The sequence below is a fragment of the Diadema setosum genome, chromosome 14 (genome assembly GCF_964275005.1).
Source record: "Diadema setosum chromosome 14, eeDiaSeto1, whole genome shotgun sequence".
NCBI lineage: Eukaryota > Metazoa > Echinodermata > Echinoidea > Diadematoida > Diadematidae > Diadema > Diadema setosum.
Genome location: NC_092698.1, coordinates 21,588,780 through 21,613,098, shown reverse-complemented (window position 1 = coordinate 21,613,098; position 24,319 = coordinate 21,588,780). Strand labels below are relative to the sequence as shown.

Here is a 24,319-nt window from a genome sequence, read left to right as displayed (position 1 = left end):
AATTTTCACCTCGTTGCTGTGATATGATAGTCCAGATAGGCATTGGCCACTCTATCCATTCTTTCTCATTGATGCTGTTAGATTTGTACTGAAACCACCCAATGTTAGAGATGCAACCTTAGCAAGGAATGATTTGCACTGCGCTCCTGTGATATGATAGTCCGGGAAGGCATTTGCCGCCCTACCCATGCCTTCTCATTGATGCTCTCCCATTTGTACCGAACGGTTTCTAGGTGCGCGAGATGCCACTGTACCACCTGATCAAGGCCCGCACCCAGAAGAAGATGGGGGAGATGGAGGAGTGCTGCAAGACGCTGCAGGCGGCCATGGCCCTCCCTGGGGTGAAGAAGAGAGGTGAGGATAAGGATGTGGGGCCTTCTTGTGTGTGTGTGAGAACATGAGGATGTTATCCCTGGGCCCTGTTTCATATACCTGTTCGTAAAGTTACGAATGACTTACGAGCGACTGGTGATCTGTTCTTGTGCTGAATTATGGAAATTCTGATAAGTATAGCACATCACAACTGATCACCAGTCGCTCGTAAGTTGTTCGTAACTTTACGAACAGCTTTATGAAACACCCCCCTGGGGTGACAAGCACTTTTATCTCAATTGACATATGTTGTATATTAAAAAAATCTCCTAACTCAATTTTTAGAATCAAATACAGTACTGATTTAAGTTTTAAAACATTATAGTCATTAATAATATAATCCTAAACAGTGCTTCTGCATTATTTCCCATTGATATTATTTCGCAAAAATGTCGCAAAAATGAAGAAGCTTTTCTCCTGTCCTAAAAATTCATCATTTTTGAGGTACGAGGCCTTGTCACTGCAGGGACAACATAGGAGTGTATTTCAGATGATGTGTGGATATGGGGCACAACAGAGAGTTGCACTTTAAATGGATTTTGAGCATTGTGCCCAATACTTCCTTATACGCAGAAGTACCTTTGTGAGATTACAATGAAGAAAACGAAAGTTGACCATTGTGGGGAAAGTGATCGTGCGACAGCATGAACTACTAATACTTTCGTGCAATACATTCTTATAAGCAAGCCATAAAACTTAGTAGCCCTCAAAAATGTTCAACTCTTCTTCTCCTTCGTTTCTGTGATATGACAGCTGTGTCTGCATCCAGACGAATGAAGGGCGGACCCATCTCAACAACTGACCGTGTGTCGGTCTTCCTGGAGCTAGCTGAGGCATACCGGGAGACAGGAGCTCAGGTGAGTCTAGATGGATGCAGCGGCAGTCTCCATTTTCACGATTTGTCATATCTGGATTGGAAATTTCTACAGTCTGCAAGGTTTCAAAAGGAAAATTGATATTCTGTATCTTGACCCGTATCAGAAAAAAAGAAATGTATGTGTATATAATCTGGCAGAAAAGCAAGATTTCTTCAACTGTGGTGTTCTAATATGTGCAAGGTAATTATTAATATGTGATTTGACTTCAAAGTAATGTAGACATACCAAGCATATCCAGTCTATTGCTTTGACCTGGCTTCAGCTTGTACAGCTACTGTAGGAATCCTGAACATTGCTTACTTCGACACCGAGAACACTATGTTATCTGCAAGGTGGTAGCAGAGAAGTCTTGCAGCCTTTAATACCGTCGGGGATGTTATGTCAGCAGTTAAGTTCTGCACTGTGTAGAACTGAAACTAATACAGAAAAATCCTGGCATGAGAATCCTGGCATGAGTCGCTGCTAGGATCTGTATGTTTGCTGCATCGGTTTCTCACATGTCATGTCAAGTTGTGAAAAGCAGTCAGATGGTACAATTTATAAGAGGCCTTTGTGTGGTGGTTTGCCATGTTTGACAAGTGAGGCACATATTTCCAACATTTTTTTTTCTAAGAAAAGGAGAGCGGGAAGTTACCGCATCCTGATGCAGTGTGCATCACTACTTCCTTATAAACCCAGTGTCGTGAGTTAAAGAAATACATTATGCTTAATTTCTCTTTATTTTGATTCCCCTTCTTTTTCCTAATAGCATGAAGCAGCGAAAGTCATGCAAGACGCCATCAACGAATTCGGGGGCACCCCAGAGGAGATCCGCATCACCATCGCCAACGCCGACCTCTCCCTGGCCCGGGGAGATGTGGAGCAGGCCCTGGGCATGCTGAGAAACATCACCCCTGAGCAGAGGTCAGTGGGGGATGGGGTCTCAACAAAGTTGGTCGCTTGTCAGTGTCAGTTAAATTATTTTTTTTTAACTGTTTGTTTAAAGCCTTGATAACATGGGTAGTCTGATTGAATTAACTGCCCATGCCCATTAATCGCTTTTGAATGTTTCTATAACAGATATCTGGCACTATACACAAATGCTGTGGATCATCATCATCAGTAAAATGTGTCCTGAGGAACAGCAAAAGCTCAGAGACTTTGCAGTGACATACCAGTTGTATGGCCATTATCGTGCAACTAAACTTTGCCAGCCTCTATTAGTCTCTTTACTCAATTTCTTTTTACCCAATTGGCACATTATGTGCCAAATTATGAACTATTTACAATCGTGTTTACAATAGTGTATATGTGTATGCCCAGATGTTTCAGTGAATGTTCACATTTTCATGGTGTCAAATAAATTCTCTGTGGTAAATCATCAGTCAACTCATTGACTACTTGTTGTTGTTTATTGCTCTACAGCTACTTTGTGAAAGCTAGAGAAAAGATGGCAGAGATCTACTTGAATCACCGGAAGGACAAGCGACTCTATGCCAGCTGCTACAGGTCAGTCTGTTTATTTGACTACATAGTTGTTGGTTTGTTGTTGTTGTTTTTTTTACTCTGAACTTGTTGGCATACGTATGTCCTGATGTTGCTACTCAATTACTTTACTGTAATGGCAATACTGAATGATGTACTAGGATTAACACTGGCACAAACATGTAGAAACTCTGATCATAGCAGTGTTGTTTAAGCAATTTTTTACAGGGCATACAAAATGCATCACCCAAGTTTTAGAATGAAATTATGTATTTGGATTGCCAAACATAGACATTTGACCACTTTTACGCTCATTCCTCTGAAGTGTAATTTCTGTGTTGTTATTCTTACACTTCAAAAGTTAAAAGATGCAACATGAGACTTTCTACTGCGTGCATTTTTTAACTCAACGAGTGAAGATGGAGAGAGTGTTTTATTTACTGTGTGCGAGAGCCAAGATTCGCGAAATTAAAATGCCTGTGAAAGTTCTTGTCTACACTATATGCATTCAATGTCAGAGGCAACTCGCGAAAATTTCATGCCATGAAAAAGGCCGTTGGCCCCAATTCGCGAAAATTTCATGCCGCGAAAATATGTTTTACAGTAGTCTCTGACCATGAAACAGAGGCACTGAAGTTGCTATATGCACATCTCTTCTTCTATGAAACACGTAGCTGGAGCTCCCATTCAACAGTCAGATCCTGTAAGAACTGTAAGAAATGTATGAAATTTTATATTCCTGAAACTCTGTGAGAGATATGATTCAAGCAGTTGAGTTCTTGAATCTTCCAGAGAGCTTGCAGAGAAGTACCCCAGCTCGCAGACGTCCATCCTGCTCGGCGATGCCTACATGAGCATCCAGGAGCCAGAGAAGGCGATCGAGGTCTACGAGAAGGCGCTGAAGAAGAGCCCCCGTGATAGCGCCCTCGCCAGCAAGATCGGCCAGGGGCTCGTGAAGACGCACCAGTACGGACGGGTGAGAGAGGTTTCTCTTTTCTCCGGCTTGATGGTGATCTGTGCCCAATGTACAATGGAAATGATATGGTGTGCTGTCGATCAAGAATAATAGTCTGTTGTATGACTTGAAGGAAACCCTCTGTGTTTGATACATAGTTGGTATTGACAGTGATATTCCACCTCAGCTTCAAGTCAAGACTCTTTGTGGATGTTAGTGTTAATTAGTCCAAGTTCAAGTCTTTAAAAAAAAGTGGAATATTTTTGTTTTCTTTTGAGAGGCCACTCTGATTGATTGGGCATTGTAACTCAGTGGTACTCTGGCAATAGTACCCATATTTTTATTATGCCTCCGCCACGAAGTGGTGCCGGAGGCATTATGTTTTCGGGTTGTCCGTCCGTCCGTCCGTCCGTCCGTCCGTCCGTCCTTCCGTCCGTCCGTCCTTCCGTCCGTCCGTAATGAATTTTGTGGACAAGGTAACTATCGAAACCTGTTGAGGTATCCTAATGAAACTTGGCATGTATGTGTATTAGGGGGTGAAGTTGTGCCTATCAACTTTTGGGTGCACATGCTCAAGGTCAAAGGTCAAAAGGTCAAGGTCAAATACATAAAATTTCACTATTTCCACCATATCTATTGAATGCCTGAAGATATTTTCTTGAAACTTAGTGTATACATGTATTACCCAATTAAGATTCTCTGGTGAAAGTTTGGGTCATGAGGTCAAAGGTCAAAGGTCAAAAGGTCAGGGTCAAATACATAAAATTTCACTATTTCCACCATATCTATTGAATGCTTGAAGAGATTTTCTTGAAACTTAGTGTATACATGTATTACCCAATTAAGATTCTCTGGTGAAAGTTTGGGTCATGAGGTCAAAGGTCAAAGGTCAAAAGGTCAAGTAAAAATATTAAAACTCCTTTTTTTTCTCCGTACCTTGGAAAATTGTTCAAGGTATCTTCATGGAACATAGTATATACATGTACTGACTGGAAGTGATTATCTAGAGAATGTAGGGTTCATGGAGTCAAAGGTCAGGGGTCAAAGGTCAAGTGCAAGACTTCAAAATTTTACTATTACCCTCATATTTATGCAATGCCAGCAGGGTTATTTTTTTACACTTGGTGTATGCATGTGTAACCTAATAGAAATTCTCTGGAAAGTTTTTTTTTTTCTCTTTTTGCCTCAAAGGTCAAAAGGTCAAAGATCAAGTGAAAGTGCTGAACTAACTTTTTCCTCCATATCTCAGAAGTGGCTCAAGTTACCTTGAAACTTAGTACATATTATGCGTGTTCTACCTGAAAGTAATTATCTTACGAATTTTAGGGTCAAGGGCCAGATGAAAATGGTAACAATTTACTATTCAATTCAGAAATTTCACTTTTTCTCCACACCTGTACCTTGAAAATTACTCAATGTCTAAATGTATGAATGGGTCAAAGTCAAGTTAAAGTCCTTAAATCCCTAGATACATGCTCTCTTATTCATCCAATTAAACCTAGGTCAAGGAAGGTAAACATTCAACACATTTGTGACAAACTTGTCATTCCAATATTTTGCCAATTTTGTGAAAATGTAATCACACAGTGTCCACATGTACTATCTAGACCTATTGGGAAAATCATGCATTATGGCGGAGGCATACCAGTCGCCAAAGCGACATTTCTAGTTAGCTATATTTCAGGATTTAAAAAATGAAATCATGACCGTGCATCACAAAACAAACAAAAAGTCACACCCCTTGATTTTACGTGAGGACTCAAGAAAGGTGAAATGGGTGAACCGAGTCAATTTTTAGTTTTCCATATTTTCTGAAAGAGGTATTCTTCTACATTATTCTTGAGTTTGGGATCATAAATTGAATGGGAAAGTGGGTTTTCAGCAGTTTTTCTACAACCCTTTTTTGGTAGAGTATTGTGATCAGGTTTTTCTTAGAGGCCCCTTTCATTTCTTGAAAATCCTTTGCACCCTCTTCACTTTCAACTCTAATAACTTTTGAAAGAATGATGCATCTGCTCTGAAAGTTGACATTTATCATGGTCAGAATGTGATAATAGACCATGCTCAATTTAAGCTTAATTTGATAATCCCTTAATTGTTGGTGCTACGGTGGTTAACATCTTGTTTTTGTCCCATTCATGGCACAGGTATCACAGCTTAGTAAAGATTAAGCACTTGAATAGACCCTGTACTTCAGAGCCTCTTTTCTCAGTTCACACTTTCCAGAGTGTGCTTTCTTTCCAGTATTTATATAGGTTAGGAGAATCCATTTGAATTGAGTTATACATCATTTTAAAGCTTAGAGTCTGTTCTTTCAGAATCTGCCCTTAACTAAAAATCGATGTCTGGCGACTTTTTGTTTGTTTTGTGGTGCAGGGTCACAAATATCATATTCATGGCAAATTGGATAAATGTTGCCCTTCCAGAGAGGGGTATATATCCTAAGTGCATTTGTGAAAGAAGTGCCGTTAACATAGATGTATGATATGAAGTGTAGGGGTGCCTTGATGTATGTATGGTTGGGGCACCACCTATCGGCAGGGCACCTTCCATTCGGCACCCAACGTATCATGGCTGTTTGCGTATAGAACGAAAAGGTACACGCGGGATTAAGTGTCATTAGCTATAAAGACAATAAAAACGAAGAAACGAAAATCAAACTCAAACAAACCAAGCTAAAAATTACACATCCGCTCAGTAACGACGCATGGCTGTGAAATTCACGTGTATTACCTATATGCGGTGAAATTCACGTGTATTACCTATGCTGTGAAATTCACGTGTATACCTATGGAGGGGAGGGGGTGCCGATCGCAAGGTACCCTTTTTAGCTGCGCGAAGAAAATGGAACCCACGCACTAAAATTGCGCTATTTTAAAACGGAGATTCATAATTAACGAGACGGTCACGACATTCAAAACTGCAGTATTTATGGCATATTTCAGGTAAGAATTAGGCGAATTTGTGTTATATTTTTAGAATAAACAAGCTGCAGATCCTTAGGGATGATAGGTGGTACCCCCAACCCTACATTGTATGTTACATTATCTCTACAGGCCATCAATTACTATGAGGCAGCCTTGATGTATGTACATTGTTTGTCACATTATCTCCACAGGCCATCAATTACTATGAGGCGGCCTTGAAGACTGGAGGCCAGAGCTTCCTCCGCCATGATCTAGGGGAGCTGCTCCTCAAGCTGAGGCACTATGAGAAGGCAGAGAAAACTTTAAAGATGGCCTTGGAGCATGAGCCATGTAAGTTTGAAGTAAATGTCTCATTATAGCGTTGTGATATATTGTCATAAGATAGTAATCTGATTGCATGATGATGTTATGATTTATAATGATGTACAATGTGTAGCTACAAACAGATTGAATTGTTCATAATACAGACTTAAAGGTAGGTAGATAGGTAGGCAGGTTTCTTTATGGTTATTCAACTCAGATGTTCTGAAAGATGACAGTACATCAAAATGCATCAGGGCTATGTAAACACTGAAAGACATCTAACATACTAACAACCAACACAGAGTAAGAAAGAGAAGGAGTGGGGGGGGGGGGGGAGGAGTTGAAGAAAGCAGTTGTAACATACAGTAATCAATGAAGAAATAGAGAAGATGAGACGGTTTGAATATGCCAGAGTTGTCAATGTATATGTCTTTTAAGATATTTAGTTTGTTTTTCATAAAAAATGAGAACATGTGTGTTTTTTCTAATGGAAAATATGTTGTTGTTTTTCCTGACATATGATATTCCATGCGTAGTTTTGTGCAATTTTTCCTTCTCTAAACAGAAATATATTTTTCCCTCTTACATATCAAATTTATCGACCATACATCAGTATATTTTAAGATCAGCAAATGTTGACAAACCTGGTACTGGTATGCACTATTTCTCTCAAGGTTCCGTATTTTGAAATTCATATTTATGTATATTTGTACAAATATTTTTACTTTTTGATATGTAAAGGTCTATATATTGCAAAATCTTTGAATCTTCACCTGTTGAGCAGGAAAGCTTAAGATAGAGAGCTCCTTGCTTCAATATCTTTCTCTTTTTTTGGTCCATTCTCCTCTCTGAAATTTGATGTTACCAGCCAATGAGCTGTCTGTGCTGATGGACGACGCCAAGCTCCTTCTGCTGCTAGCCAAAGTTCACAGGAAAGGGAACAAGATGGAGGACGCCATGTTGGCACTCACCAAGGCCAGGGACACACAGGCCAGGTAAGCTGGACAGGGCCAAGGATGGATGGTCGCTCTGGTGGGACAACAGAGGTGGTAGCCATGGCAAATGTACCAAGCACTTACCCGTCCTTTAACTGCCAGCGAATGAATGAACAGTACCGTAATGCAGCCATGTGTGAGATTTCATGTATAATTTGTACATTACAGTGCACTTCTCGTTAAAACGAAGTCCTCAGCATCAGCAGTTTTCTGTCATTATATTAAAATTTTGCTGTCGCTGAATACTTAACGATATAAAGATATTGATGATGATTTTGGGACCTGAATTTTTTACTTCCTTGTAATGATAATTTTCATTAACACTGTGTTCATTGTAACAGGAGTGCACTGTAAAAGCATTCAAAAGGGTGTGATTTATTTCTATCACTTATAAACATATAGCATATTCCAGGTATCTTGGTTTCTCACTTTTTACTTGCCTTTCAGAGATGTAGCTCTAGAATAGTATAGCCATCTTGGTTGATATGCTTTGTAACATTTTGAATACCAGCAGCTCTTAATGTTTAGAATGGACATTATCATACTGTAAGTCTTGTGTCTGTGATTGTTTTTCTCTATATTCAGGGTACTCAAGAGAGTGCAAGTTGAGCAGCCGGATAATGTCCCCGAACAGAAAGAACTGGCCACAGGGTAAGTTGTGAGAATCTCTGTTGTGCGTACTGGTGAGAACATTTTAATTTGTTTACGATCAATTATAATTGTAGTGCAATATATTGAATGGTTTGATGGTGCTCCAGTGAATGGCTTCTTGGATTCACTTGGTTAAAGTTCTTCTTTTTTTATGTTCCCTCCTTTGGGGTACAGTATTGATGAGTGGAGCCAGACCATGGTGACATGTGAATGGGGACAATCTGTATTCACTTTATTCAAAAAATGACACCCGTGGCAATGTAGGCATAACCTCCCTGAGCCAGAGATGTGAATGCTTGGACCAAGGCCTGCAGCGTGACAGTTAGTGGTCAATATATGCTTTCCCAAAGATCTTCTGTGGCTCACTTTTTGTGTATCAATTTGCCACTGTAACCATGAATTATGAAGGCACGCTGTCGTCCCTTTGCTTATACTGGTACATTTTGAATCCTTTACCCACTGAGGACGAGTCCAGAGTATACTTGGGCAAGTGTCTATGGAAAATGCGGGTTGTAGCAAAATCAGCCAATCCTCAATGGGTTAAGAATTCTGCCAATGAAATGAATATAATTTGATGTCTCAAGAGAACACAGATTTGTGAAGTGACTGTGTGAAATTTGCTGTTGATGATATTTGCTTACCATTGTAAATGATAACCAACAAGAAACTGTGTATGAAGTATGTTCTCATTTTTATTTTTTTAATCATGTTATGTTCATTAAGAATTGGAAAAAAAAGTGCCATGGTGTAAAGAATTCAGTGTATACATCATGACTTTTCAGCATGAATGCTACATGATTAACCTGTGTTATCCCACTAATGATAAATGCAGCATCTGCTCCCAGATGGCGGAGCAGTGCACCTCGCAGCGCGACCTCGACAAGGCCATCAAGTTCTACAAGGAGGCCCTGGTCTACTCCAGCCACGACGGCAAGGCCATGCTGGAGCTGGCCCGTCTCTACCTGGCCAAGTCCGAGCTGGACTCCTGCCAGCACCAGCTGGTCCAACTCCTGCAGGCTGACGGTGACAATGACGCTGCCCTGGTGGTGAGTATGTGTGTATGTGTGTATGTTAAGTGAGTGTGTTTGTGTGTGCGTGTGTTGGTGGGGTGACACACTATTTGCTCCTGCGACAATTGCTCTGGTCTTATTTTCTCCAAGGACTTACGGTTTAGTTTTTGTTTAGCTTCTAGGTTTCGGTTTAGTTTGATGGGAGGATAGGATTAGGGATAGGGTTATGCTTTTGGATAGGTCTTATGTTTGGCTTAGCGTGCAGATACAAGTATTTCATGTTACGGATCCATCGATGGAAAGGGGGGAATGGATGACAAGAAGGGAGAGGAGGGTGGGGAGGGAAAAAAGAGGAATAGACGGATGAAGAGAAGTAAAGACGAAGGTACAGGTAAATGCTTAAAAAACAAAAATTTTCAAGTACATGAAACTTTTACAAATTTGGCGAGAAGCCAAGATTTGTGAAACTAAAATGTGTGTGAAAGTTTTTGTCTGCACAATGCAGTAAATGCCAATGGTGATGTGGCATAGTTTCATAGTGCGAAAAAAGGCGCCTCCTCCTATTTACGAAAGTTTCATGCCACCAATGTTTGTGGTTTTACAGTGGGGAGAGAGGGAAGAGAGGAAGGGAAGGAAGAAGGTAAAGATGGAGAGAGAGAGAGAGTTTATGTGTGTGTATGTTTGTGTGTGTGTGTGTGAGTGGTTTATGTGTGAAGGGTGTGTGTGTGTGTGTATCTGCACATGTTTGAGAGAGATAGACTTTTAATGGGTAATATCAATGGCTGTTGATTGGTTGGTGCTAGTGTTATATTTGGTCAAAATGCAGGGATTTTTCTCTCATCATGGTTTTCAAAGAGGCATTTCTGTATCATGGGAAAGTTTTGAAATTATAATAGTTGGAATGCTAATTATGGTTTTATTTACTGTTAATAGTATACAATTATGTGCAATTGTGATGCGACATGAAACGTGAGGGATAATGCCTCATTAGATTAATGATCACTTCAACTTAAAGATAATATAAAGTTTTGGTATTACCTCAAAAGTTTCCCTGAATTTCCTTGTCTTAGTTTGTGTTTCAGGTTAAAGTACCTTTCATATAACTAACACTGTGAGACTTACTCGCCCCAAAGTGCTCTCATGTCTTAGTAATCATGCAATGATGGTTTCGTACCAGAGCCGCCGCCGTACGGCGGCGAGGTAGTACACGTATTGTACGAAACCATTATTGCATGATAACTGCGACCAGCAGCGTGCAGCCCCATACGCATACTGAGTAGCTAACTGCGACCAGCAGCCCCATACGCATAGCTAAATGGGGCTTCGCATTGTAGCTACAGGATCATGACAGATTTAGTATCGCAGGTAAATATCAACTTAAAATCCACAAAATTCTTCAATTTGAAGACTTACCAATTAAGTTAAAGTCTTGGAAACAGGCTTCGGGCAACGTTTGGTTCTGCCAATAGTCCCTTTCTGTTCGAATTGATGACTGAATGTGACTCGGTCGAGAGGACCTTGGGAGAGCTACACTGAATTGACGGCCAGCGCATGCGCACACAAACATCTTATCCGTTCGTGGATTTGAAATTTGTTCGCATGTGATGTGTGCGTATGCGCTGGCCGTAGTAACAGTGTATGTAGCTCTCCCAAGGTCCTCTCGACCGAGTCACATTCAGTCATCAATTCGAACAGAAAGGGACTATTGGCAGAACCAAACGTTGCCCGAAGCCTGTTTTCAAGACTTCAACTTAATTGGTAAGTCTTCAAATTGAAAGAATTTTGTGGATTTTAAGTTGATATTACCCGCGATACTAAATCTGTCATGATCCTGAATGCTACAATGCGAAGCCCCATTACGCTATGCGTATGGGGCTGCTGGTCGCTATGCGTATGGGGCTGCTGGTCGCAGTTAATTGCATGATTACTAAGAAATGAGAGCACTTTGGGGCGAGTAAATCTCACAGTGTTAGTTATTTGAAAGGTACTTTAACCTGAAACACAGAAATTCAGGGAAACTTTTGAGGTACCAAAACTTTTTATTATCTTTAAGCCACATTTTAGAGAAAAAAATATCAAGAGAGAGAGAAAAAAAAAATGATAAAGTTTTAGCTCTATGTTTGCATGATGTACTTCTTCCTCCTGGTTTGCTTTGTGTAGGTATCAACTTTGGTTTCTGGAATGAATTGTGCTGTCCTCCTTAGCTTGACTTCATGTACCATGTTTGTAATCTGAATTCAAATTCTGACACTTTGTTTCCATTTGGCACAGATGATGGCAGACCTGATGTTCAGGAAGGGAGAGTATGAACAGGCAATGTTCCACTTCCAGCAGTTATTGGAGAGATCTCCAGGTAGATATTGATCAGGATAATTGCTATGTTTCTCCATCCTTGAGTGCCGTATTGTTCTATATAATCATGCTTTAGTCATGATGTGCTCTTCAGTGATTTTGATGTAAGAATGGTGTCTGCAATATATGTGCATGTATGTTTCTCACAAAATGAACATTATCCTTCTACTTGTAGTTATAATGAGCATGTAAGCATCTCAGTAATTTAATTTCACTTGCAAAGTGTGAAAGAGTAGCATAATTGTTAATGGAGTATCAAGTTTGGTGATGAATGATAATTTTTGTTTTTGTTTTTGTTTTTAAGATGTAGGAACTGTTGAGTGCAAACACATTATTGTGCACACTTACACCATTACATGCTTACATTCACACCACAGCATAGGTTTTGTACATTCATGCTATTGCAAGCACTCATAATCATGGCATACATTCACACCAGTATAATCTGCCCACTCTGCATACACTCACACCATAGCATATATATATATATGCTAACACTGTAATGACTGCATATATTTCTGTTTTGCAGAGCACTACGATGCCCTGGCCAGACTGGTGGACCTGATGCGGAGGGCGGGCAAGCTGGAGGAGGTGCCCCACTTCCTGGACCAGGCGGAGAAAGCGTCCCCCAGGGCTGCTGTTGACCCAGGCTTCAACTACTGCAAGGGGCTGTACGCATGGTGAGGAGATATTTGGTCACTTCTCAACCCATGTCAGACTGTAAATAGAGAGGAGTTGCAAAGATCAGTTAGCCCACATTTGTCATAGTATTAAGATATTAGAATGATACCAGAGTGATACCACAGTAGGTGAAGTAAACAGCCTCCTTTTATCTTTTTATGCCTCCGCCAATGAAGTGGCCGGAGGCATTATGTTTTCGGGTCATCCGTCCATCCGTCTGTCCGTACGTCCGTCCCGTTTTGTTTTTGTCGATATCTCAAGAACCGTGAGGTGGTTTTGCATCAAACTTGGTATGAGGGTATATCCTGGGGGGATAATACTTTGTTTCGATGTAAGGGTCACGGGGTCGAAGGTCAAAGGTCACAGGTTATTTTGTGAAAAAAAGGTTGAAATTTCATGTTTTTCTCCATATCTCGCAAATGGTTCAAGGTATCTTCATGGAACTTAGTATATATGCATGTACCGATGGGCAGTGATTATCTAGGGAAGTTGGGGGTCATGGGTCAAAGGTCAGGGGTCAGAGGTCAAGGTCAACTCCTCAAAATATCACTACTTTCCTTATATTTATGCAATGCCTGAAGGATTTTTTTAAACTTGATGTATGCATGTATAACCCAATATATATTCTGTGGGAAGTTTCTTGCCAAAAGGTCAAAGGTCAAAGGTCAAGTGAAAGTGCTAAATTGCACTTCTTCCTCCATATCTCAAAAGTAACTCAAGGTATTATCATGAAACTTACATATTTATGCATGTTCTACCTAACAGTGATTCTCTTTGGAACTGTGGGGTCAAAGGTCAAAGGCCAGGTTTTGATAATACTATTTTACCATTTGATAGTGAAATTATACTTTTTCTCAATACCTTGAAAATTACTCAATGCATAAAGGGTCAAAAGTCAAGTAAAAATCATCAGTTCCCCCAAATACCTGCACTCTGACGTTTTAATCATTCATCCAATTGAACCTAGTTCTAGGAAAGTGAACATTCAGCACATTTGTGGCAAACCTGTCATTTAATATTTTGCCATTTGTGTGAAACTGTCATCACACATTGTCAAGACATTGTACTATAGACCTATTAGGAGAACCATGCATTATGGCGGAGGCATACACCAGTCGCCGTAGCGACATTTCTAGTTTTTTTTTTTGTGACAGAGGTACAGTTGTAAATAGATTGTGTGCATATGCAAAATGCCAATCATTAAAAAAATCATAATATACAAAATTCCTCACACACTGCTAACTGTAAAACCAGAAATTTTCGTGTGCATTCTAACTTTGCAAATTTGGCGAGAGCCAAAGTTCATGAAATTGCAATGCACGCAAAAATTCTTGTCTACTCTATATGCATTGAATGCTTGTGGCAGCTTGTGAAAATTTCAAGCTGCAAAAAAGACCATGGCTCCAGTTAGCGAAAATTTCTTCCTTTACACTACTTTGATCCTGTTGAATGCATAATGTGTAAAGGCTTTTGTAATGTATGTATTCATGTATGTAAGTACATTCAATCTGCATTACACCATTGTAGAAATGTGATAGTCATGAAAGGTTCAATAAACTGTTGTTTGACATGTAACTGAGGAGAGAAGACGACACCTCCCCCCCCCCCCCCCCACCCCAATCATTTTCATTACGTTTGGATGTGGGCATGCTGGCTGACTTGCAGGTACATCGGAAACCCGAACGACGCCCTCAAGCACTTCAACATGGCTAGAAAGGACAGTGACTGGGGCCAGAGGGCCATAGCCAACATGATTGAGATTTGCATCAACCCAGACAATGAGACCCTGGGGGGAGAGACTTTTGAGAATGTTGATTTGGATGCAGCGTAAGTGGAAACAATGTGTCGTCATGTAAAATAGTAACTACGGTAGTCTCTTTAAGGAACAACAAATCTATGCTAGCTTACTTGAAAGTCAGTTGCCATCAAAGCTTGAATGATAAGTTTGTATGACTTTTAAGTCGAGAGATATGACCATATAAACTCGCAATTCTATTAAATATATGTACCGTGTCTTGTAGCTATAACTTGCGAAACACTTCAGGTACCGCAGTTAAGTCACTGGGCATGTATTTGTTGTCCATGCCAAATTGATTTTCAGTCTTGAGGTCAAGGATCAAAGGTCTTAGGGGTCACAGTAACAGGGCATTTTCATCTTGGTTCATTTCAAACACTTGTTTTGAGATGCTTGTCATGAAATATGATGAGACTGTAGTATTGCCATATTTTATCAATTTGCCCGATTTATCGAGAGAGATTTGACAAAGGGCAAAGGTAATGCCTCTGTGGAGTGCAAATTGTATCTTCTGGAAGGAATCATTTATGTATATTTGATGAATGATGCAACTCGCCTTTCAATGGGAAAGTAATGATGCCGTACATACTTGATGGGTCTGTTTGAAGACTTGTGAGCTACTCTGATACTGAATCGTAGCTCTTGAACTCTGACCCCATAGGACCGCTGCAGAGAAGGCAGATTCTGAGCAGGTGGCTGCAAGAACAGCAGAGAAGCTCATCAAGGTATGTGTACATCTGTCTGAGTCTTGTCTCATGATTGGTCTGTTTCATGTTTAGTTTTGTTTTTGTTTTTGTTGTTTTGTTCTTTCCCTCCAAGATCCTTGAATAAGTTATGTTGGTCAGCATCCTACAATAGTCTGACTGCAGCACAATCCAGTTATTTGCAGAGAATAGCCAGTTAAAATAGTGAAAGTTAGGAAAGATATGATGAGATAGAACATTGAATGTAATTTCTCATATAGCGAGACTATGTGTTGCTTGATGCTTAGCTATTTCAGTAAATTATAATTTCTATGTATTTCTGCATGCTGCCTCATTTCATTAGCAATTCTTTTCAAATAAAAGTGTTTTATTTGAAAAAAATTTCTAGATTTGTGTGCATGGCATTCCTTTCAATCTTGCGACATGCTGATTAAACTAAAGTTGACATGACCTTTTGACCCTCAGGAACTGAAGCCCAAGGAGGGGTCAGACACACACCTGATCCTGGAGATTTACACCCTGATGGCAAACAAGACCAAGGCCAACATAGAGAAGGCCCTCTCAGCCTTCATGGAGCTCGTGTCCAGCAGTGAAGTACGTTTGATGGAGATCCACTCTCAAAAGCCGTGCCTTTTGTATTAAAAAGAATGATCAAAATGATAGATACTCGATGACTAGAGTGAACAACCCTATTTGCAGCAGGTCTTGTACAGGGTGCCTATTTGCGGCAGCGGCCATTTCATTCATTGATGGAAAGGCCCAACCAGGTGTCACTTCCCATAGCACGTGCGAGTAACTCCCGCTTGTGGTCTGAAGTGGGACTAAGAACAATGGTGTTCATTAGCTGTTTTATTGATGAATGAAAGTGCCCCTGCCAGAAATGGGCACCCTGCCTTAAACAGGGTTGATTACTCTATATCTCCTCGTACGGTCACAGTCCAGTAGAATATTATCAGATGTCAGGAGACTATTTAATGTATCGAAATAGAGTAGCTACCGGAAATGATACTGTCGCAGAGTCTTTTGCAAAAGTACTTGCTGCCATTTGTAGAGGGTTGTTTTGTTGCAAAGGAGAGTGCTGCTTGACATAAAAGAAATGACTCATTCCTGATATATATTACAGAAAGTCAAAACATGATCAGTAGTAACAGTGTAACATTTGATTTAATCAGTCACTCGTTTAGCTGCTGCAGGGCCCCCTTTAGCATTCATGGATGAACTTGAAGAAGAAGGACAGAAAACAATATGTAGTTTTTGCAGCCTGATGGAAGGTTGTTGCGATGCAATCTTTGGTACATACTACAGATTTCACCTGTCATCTGCATTTTCGTAATATTTATTGATATTTGTTTGAAAGGGGAAATCAGTAGAGAGCATGAAAGAGAAAACTTATGTTAAGTTTATGATGAGCAATGTTCTCCTTTAGACCTCACAAGGCATGGACAAGGTAGCTGAAGTATTGAGCAATGACTCATTTTTTGACAATTCTTACTGTGCATGGCAGAGGGAGAACGTCCCAGCCCTGTTGGGAGTGGCCACGGCTTACATGATGCTGAAACAGACGCCAAGAGCTAGGAACCAACTCAAGCGCATCGCCAAAATGGAATGGAACCCAGTGGTAGGCATTGTATATATACTATGTACTGTCTGTATCAGAATACAAATTCATGAATTTGGATTGTCAGAGGGAATCCCTTTTCTGTGTGCTCTGCTACATATACAGCATGTATATGGAATAATTCGTGTGACTGTTGTCATGTTTGCGGCCTGTGAAGTACTTTTCTCAAATGCGGTTGAGAACAGGGTCCCGTTTCATAAAACGTGTTATCAGTAACAACTGCCACATCTCTAGGACAAATTTGCTCTCAGCCAATCAGATACAAGGATTTCAGTAGCTTATAACAACTATTGTAACTTGTTGTTGATAACAAGTTTTATGAAACGGGGCCTAGGTCTCAAGCCTTGGAGTGTTGTGTGTTTAGACATCAACACCATATATGGAGCACAGATTTATTCCACTTAGAGCTCAATACCATTTGTTGATAATGATTGCTGTATTATCATTTTGACAGAATATAGCATGGCAAAAGATGGCTGTGTTAGTAGTTAGTAATATGTCTGTCTTATGGTCAAAGAAATTGTAGGTGCTAGGGCCCAGTGAGACCAGAAGAGCAATGCTGCTTGTCATCAGGGTGTCCAATTTGTAAAGAGACGAGATGCTCTGTGTCTAAGAAAGGTCATAGAATGGAGGTTCTGAGTGTGAGAGTGTCAGAAACTCATACACTTATGAAATACCACTTTACTTTTCACAGAGAGTGTAATGAATTGTCTTTTTCCTATGGCAACACATGCCTGGTTAGTGCCGCTCGTTAACTAAATGCTGGTCACCGTGGGTGATCACGAGGGGTCAGCACCTCCTGCCTGTTTTCTTGTTTCGGGTGGACCACTTCTCCGGGTGGCAGTTTGTGAGGTGTGAAACAGGATCTGTTGTACGCATGGGTTGTGACTCTCTCACACATGGGACCTTCATTTTATGCCCTATCTGAGAAACATGAGAGTGTTTTGCCTCTAACTAGAAGGGGTGGCACAATAACACACAACTTTGCTTAACTAGACTCACCGGAAGTCAAATCCGAGCCAATCGCTGCCTATAGTATGATGATCTGTCCTCCACACACCGAGGAATGATCCATGTGACCTCTAGAAGTTTGCCCTAGGTGACTTGCACGAGTCAGCACCATTGATATAAGCCAGGCACAATATTGTATTGATTGAGGAACTTTCATACCAATATCATCTCAACTATGCAGGATGCAGAAGAGTTTGAGAAGAGCTGGCTCCTGCTCAGCGATGTCTACATCAACTCTGGCAAGTTTGACATGGCCACTGAGCTCCTCAAGAAGTGCCTCAAACACAACATGGTGAGCATGATGGGTTTTTTTTTTCTCTCCAAAATAAGTTATGTTTAGGTGATAGATTTGTGAAGTTTAAAGGGACTGTACAGTACTGGTTTAGGTGGGGATTCATGTTTTGAACATTCCTAAGTGAGATAATGAAAAGCCTCTTATGAAATATGAAAGAGCATGTAATTTTAAGAAGGATTTAACATTTATTTGATGAAAATTGGTTTTCAAATGGCTGAGATATCCAAAAAAGTGCTGATAATAAAAGGCGACATGCCACAACTTTATTAGGATCTCTTTGTTTCACCTTGTTTTTGGATATCTCAGCCATTTCAAAACCGATTTTCATCGAATAAACTTTTGATACCCCTTAGAACTGCATGCTCTTTGACATCTCATAGAGTGGTTTGTGCATATCTCGCAAAACGTTAAAAGCTAAATCCTCACCTCGACCAGAACTGTACACACCCTTTAAGAAAAGTCCACTCGCTAGTTTTAAGTCCCATTCAGTTGCTAGATATAGATGTGGTTTTCATTTAAAAAACAGGAAAAGTAATAATTATTTAATGCCAATTGAATGCACTGTATTATGGTGATATGATTTTTTTTTTTATAGCAGCTACTTAACAGCTCCATTGCCCCTAATTTGTTAAGATGTAGTATGCCATCAAAGCTGTTTAGTATGTGTAATATTCTACACTGTATGTAGCCATTGTATGATTTTACAGCCAGATTACAAGTTTGATGATAAGGCAGCATCTGGGAGTGCACTACTAACATTTGTTCTGAGTGGTTCATTACAAATGCCAAATGTACCAGTAGTAGAAATGATTTGAGCTTGCAAAACAGAACAAAACAAAAAAAAAAAATCATTCATAAGAGTTCACAGTATACCTTGTGCACAACAAACTATGCTGGTGTGACTGTTTTAGACTATTAATTGCATGCAACTTTTCTTCTTCTTTTTCCCCAGTGGCATTTTTTTTTTCATAAAGATGGTCTTTAAGGCAGTTTTAATGTTCAAACTATCTGTTTAAACCTGTTCTTTGATATCTCTTAACTCTGTTTTTAAGTTGAGCAAAGTTTTCCTTTGGTATGATATCCTGCACAAAACAATCTAAAGTTTTTACCAAGGACCATCTTCCCATTTTGTATTGTCTTGTGTGTCATATGCTAGTCTTGCTGCAAGGCTTACGAATATCTGGGATTCATCATGGAGAAGGAGCAGTCCTATCAGGATGCAGCCAATAGCTACGAGAAGGCCTGGAAGTATGGCAACCAGCACAATCCTCATATAGGTTAGTGCAATATGTGTTTAAGCCTTTGAGTGTTTTGACTGCCGATTGGCACAGAAAACCCCATTATGTTGTACATACTGTCCAAATCCCTGGCACAGTAAGGGTTAGTACATCTCTAGCCATCCTTCCTCATTTACATTGCAAGATGCTTCATATGCAGCGGTTAGGTTCGGATTGATGTGGACACATTGACATTGACATAAAGTGAAGTGTGTGGGACCTAGAGAACCAGCCAGCAGGACTGCCAATGATGCAAGTGTGTGGATGAGTTCTGGTGGAATGTTATGTGCCATGTAGTGATAGGTCATTAATGAAATTGCACTGAAAGCTCCGGTAATGGCGAAATGAGGCAATTGATTCCAGTTGGGCTACATACAATGTCCTGTGGGAAATAGGAATAATCATTCTTGGCTGACAGTTTACCCAGCTATTAGGCACAGATGAATTATTACGATAGTGAACCAGTCTAATCCTAGAGTGTCAAGAAGTAGGGTATTTTACTGTTCTTGTCTTTCATCAAATATGTAGACAAATTTACTTGAACATTGTGTAATCATCAGGGAAACTAGGGACCATTTCAGTGAGTAAATTTCTTGTCATTTTTAATGTTGTATAACTGCAGTGCTCATAATGATGAAGGACATTCATCTATTCAGCATTTTATTCTATCATGTACTAGGAGCAAAACATTTTGCGTTTTTGTAATTTCACTGCATTTATAAATACATTAAGAGTCTACCAGGTACTATGAAATTGTGTGAGGTGCACTTTGTGAGTTGCATGTGCAGGTGTTGATATAACCAAACTAATAAAGTGTATGAATGTGTATAGAAGATAATTTTGGGACCCAAATTTTACTTCATTGTACCCAAAATTTTGTTATAACCATGTTTTTTTTTTTATAACAGGAGTGCACTGTATACATGTATATGTGTTTTTAATTGCATTGGTCATTATACAGAAATAAAATGACTGTTTTGACATTATCAATGTAAGCTTGGTTTCCTTCAATCCCAATAATCATCTCTGATTTCACTCGTCTGTCTTACACTCTCTTACAGGTTACAAGCTAGCCTTCAACTACATGAAGGCCAAGAGATTTGTAGATGCCATCGACATCTGCCACAAGGTCCTTGCTTTCCATCCGGACTACCCCAGGATGCGCAAGGACATCCTGGATAAGGCCCGGGCCAGCATCCGAGCGTAGGGGACAGAGCGGAGCTTTTTGATAGACTTGAAGGGGGAGGGATGGGGGAGGGTGGGGTTGGGGGAAGCAGATATGGCAAGAGACTTTAATCTTCTATTTACGGAGCTGAACTCGGGGCATATTTGAATGTGATATTTGCCAAGAATACATGTACTGCTGCTTGCATATGAATTAAGAATGGTGGTGCAAAGAGATGCATGTACAAAGACTCACCTGAAAAAATGGTGGTGTGTGACCTCATAGGGGATGGCATTGACAAACAAACAAATAAACAAGCAAGCAAATATACAGCAAACAAATTGAGGAAAATAAGAAACCAAAACACTTCATGAGCTCATCTACAAGTTTATGTCACTCATGTGTGCATTATTGTGACACAATCAATCAAAAACATTACAAATTTATATGGTGCAGCGAACATTCAGAAGATGAGAACAATAAGCAGTAATTTTTTCGCAAAGGTGTTAGCAAACATCTTTATAAATATATCATATGAGCAAGAAGTAAAAAGTGTAGATTTATGATGCTGAAATTAAAGGAATCATATAGTTTTGGTTGAGACCTAATTTCAGGTTTCTAACATTTTTTGGTGAGATAATGAGAAACCTCTTATGAAATATGAAAGAGCATGTAATTCTATGAGGAATTCAACGTTTATTTGATGAAAATTGGTTTTGAAGTTGCTGAGATATCCAAAAAAAAGAGCAATTCTAATTAAGTGTGGGACCCACACTTTATTACGATCGCTTTGTTTTACTTTTTTTTTAATGTTTCAGTCATTCCAAACCCGATTTTCATCAAATAAATGTTGAATTCCTCTTAAAATGGTATGCTCTGTACTGTATCATAAGTGTTTTCTTGGTATCTTGCAAAAAGTTAAAAGCCCAATTCTCATCTCCACCAATACTGTACCATCTCTTTGAAGACTGGACTTATTCTTTGTCAAGTTCCAATACAATTCTTTGGAGTCTGGCGTGAAAAAGAGGTGAATTCTGGTTCAAATGATGAGGTATGTAGAAGTTTTTGTGGAGTGATGAGAAGTGGCAAGTGTTTCTCTTTTCACGGACATTGAAAAATTGCCTGTCCAGCTCAAAAATCCATGCATTTGAATATCTAAGACTAAGATTGTATGCTGATTTCCAATTCCCTCTATGGGCAGGGTAAATTATGGGCAGAGTAAATGACAACTTGAGTTTCAGTGGGTAAAATTTTATCTTTGGGGAAAAAAAGTAGCCTATGACTATGAAAATTGTACAGTTTTACTCTGATGAACTCTGTGCAGTCATACTTTAAAAATCTGAAAGGTGTTTGTTTTCCTTGTGATTTTACTCACTGATTTTCGGAGCCAACTTAATATTACTAAACCAGATTACAGTAAAAAAAAAAAAAAAAGAAGAAGAAAAAAAAAGAAGCAAATGCTTAACAAACAAAAATATGAATGTAAAAGATAGTCATGGAGGAAGTATGGTTTCACACAAGCCAATATTTGGAAATGCATTGTATATTTGTATACCAATATGCTTTTTTTTTCACTCATACAGAATTGTGACAGAGAGTATTTGGAGGCAGTCTTTCTCTTAAAATCTAGCTCAAGTGTCCAACAGAACTTACATACTATCATTAATTACAGGTTTCTTTCAAATTAAGAGTGTTGTGCATTCTACTTTTTTCTTCTCTTCTAAAATTCTGTATACTTCCCCTTTACCTGCTGTTGGCAAAGTCTCGGATGCATTTATGGAGGTATTCACTTGCTTCAAATTTCATACAGGCCCATCGGTGTGCGTTTAAATTTTCATGCATCGCTTTTTTAACGAAAATAGGTGTTGTTAGTGTGTCAAATCATCCATCATTGAACCGAATATTTCGTCAATTGTACAGTGCACTCCTGTTACAACGAAATTCCGGTTATAACAAAGTAAAAATTCAGGCCGCGTTGTTTGTTTGTTCAGTTATAACAAAATTTCGATATAACAAAAGAAAACTGCCATTCCCAAGGACTTCGTTATAACGGGAGTCGCCTGTATTACACTAATGTCATATTCTGGCTGTCCCCTGTATGAAAAACAGGTGAATAAAATTGTGTTTCTGTAGGTGTAAGTGATGGGAGTAGACTTGGGTGAGATAAGGCCAGAGACAATATCTGCACTAAGCTATCAGGCCTTCAGTCAAGGCTGTTTTTAGATGTAGATTTCAACCCATTGGTCGACACGCATATGACCGGCATGTCTAAATGAACCATGTCAAGAACTAATTAAAGATTTAGGATTTTCAAAGAAAATTCAAAGTAAAAACTCATTCATATTATTGATGTCAGTTTTTTGTCTTTAAAAAAAGAAAAAGAAATGTGTGTAAGTGGAGTATGATATACTAGTATTTTGATGAAATTAGCTTGTAACATTATTCTTACACTGTAAGAAGTGTGTGTGTACTCTAGTCTGTTTTTAATCAACAATTCACCTTGATTGAAAGTTCTGTTGTATTCATTGTATGCAGTGTTGATAGAATGCATTGTAAAGAAAAAACAATCTATGAAATTGAGCGAGGGACTATTTGGTGTACATTGAATATAGATGTATTTATATATACAAAAAAAGAACTGTCTTCCATTTTGTTTTATTGAACATATATTTCAATTCAAGCTCATAGATGTAAGTGTTATTGTGTGTAAGATGCAAGTGGATATGTGAGTGGATATGAAGGTACCTACAATGTGAATGTGTGGTGTTGAGTGTAGTAATGAATAAGCACACATAGTCTATCATATTCTACTGTTGTGCAATAATATTCCTACCTTGTGACTTCAATAAAATGTGACATTGATCCATTTTTATTAAAACAAAATACACAAAGGCAAAGTCAGAAATTGAGTTATACAAAAAGTGTGTAATCGGAGTAAATGATATATTCTTTTACTGTGTTGGTGGTCCAATGCTCAATTTTGAAGATTAGCATGCATTTTCAAATGTCACTTTTGACCCATGCGAATATTGGTAATTGAAAGCAACTGTAAAGGGGTAATAAATCACTAGAAAGTGGTGAGAACTGTGTCTTTGTTTAGCCATCATAATGAGTGCTTGCTCAATCCACAAATCACAACTGGACAATTAATTGCAAGTCATGCATTCATGAAAAGAACATTTGCAAGCAGAAGTGTCTGCGACACAAACATGTCAAAGGCAGCTGCGGCAGGGGAGTTCTATAAAAGTCTTGAAGGTTTTTTACTCGGGGTCTCACATGCATTTTTGCCGCTGAATGTGCAGTGCAAAATGTTGAGTGTTTTTTGTGGTTCTCAAATCACTTATCAGAAACAGAGCATTGTTGATTCGAGATATGGAATTTACAGAAACTTTCCACACGAGATGAGTCATCAGTTTTAATATCATAAAAGAGGGATTTCTTACATCAATCATTGTTTTCGTGGTAGTAAAGTGATGCAAGCCAGTCATTCACTGACGGCAGATCGATCGTGTGTATTCGGGGAGCGTGTAGGTTTCTGGCGATTGATGGAACCCGAGCGTACGCAAACGCACCAATCACGAACCCGTTATGCGAGATCCGGGCCACGGTACGGGTCGATCGGACGTCGCATAACTTTATTCAGGAATGTATCTAGCGTACGTGATCTGCTGTTGTTGTGAAACCAAACTCGCGCTATTAAAACTAAACCTAGGACTACGGCTGTGACTTGCTGATAGTGATGTCTAGCGGCGTCTATTTACCGTCTATTTGACACGAATTCTGCATCTTCAGTAGAGTTTTATGAAATAAAATTTTGATATTCACCCAGTGATCTCGGCCGTGATCTCACTTTCAAGAAAATCGCA

At 39.4% G+C, this 24,319-nt stretch overlaps 1 protein-coding gene across 1 annotated transcript in view; it reads left to right on the top strand.

Annotated features, from left to right (window-relative positions):
* LOC140238206 (tetratricopeptide repeat protein 21B-like) overlaps nucleotides 1–20,516 on the top strand; it is a 32,753-nt gene extending 12,237 nt beyond the window's left edge. The window contains exons 15-32 of the mRNA XM_072318143.1: nucleotides 234–354; nucleotides 1,126–1,229; nucleotides 1,999–2,153; nucleotides 2,655–2,738; nucleotides 3,507–3,690; nucleotides 6,788–6,926; nucleotides 7,768–7,894; nucleotides 8,480–8,545; nucleotides 9,378–9,591; nucleotides 11,827–11,908; nucleotides 12,437–12,587; nucleotides 14,254–14,415; nucleotides 15,045–15,108; nucleotides 15,553–15,681; nucleotides 16,592–16,705; nucleotides 17,898–18,008; nucleotides 19,168–19,288; nucleotides 20,350–20,516. Coding sequence (XP_072174244.1) covers nucleotides 234–354; nucleotides 1,126–1,229; nucleotides 1,999–2,153; nucleotides 2,655–2,738; nucleotides 3,507–3,690; nucleotides 6,788–6,926; nucleotides 7,768–7,894; nucleotides 8,480–8,545; nucleotides 9,378–9,591; nucleotides 11,827–11,908; nucleotides 12,437–12,587; nucleotides 14,254–14,415; nucleotides 15,045–15,108; nucleotides 15,553–15,681; nucleotides 16,592–16,705; nucleotides 17,898–18,008; nucleotides 19,168–19,288; nucleotides 20,350–20,495 — 2,274 coding nt within the window. The 3' untranslated portion in view covers nucleotides 20,496–20,516. The remainder of the gene's footprint in view (nucleotides 1–233; nucleotides 355–1,125; nucleotides 1,230–1,998; nucleotides 2,154–2,654; nucleotides 2,739–3,506; nucleotides 3,691–6,787; nucleotides 6,927–7,767; nucleotides 7,895–8,479; nucleotides 8,546–9,377; nucleotides 9,592–11,826; nucleotides 11,909–12,436; nucleotides 12,588–14,253; nucleotides 14,416–15,044; nucleotides 15,109–15,552; nucleotides 15,682–16,591; nucleotides 16,706–17,897; nucleotides 18,009–19,167; nucleotides 19,289–20,349) is intronic.
* Nucleotides 20,517–24,319: the final 3,803 nt, after the last annotated feature.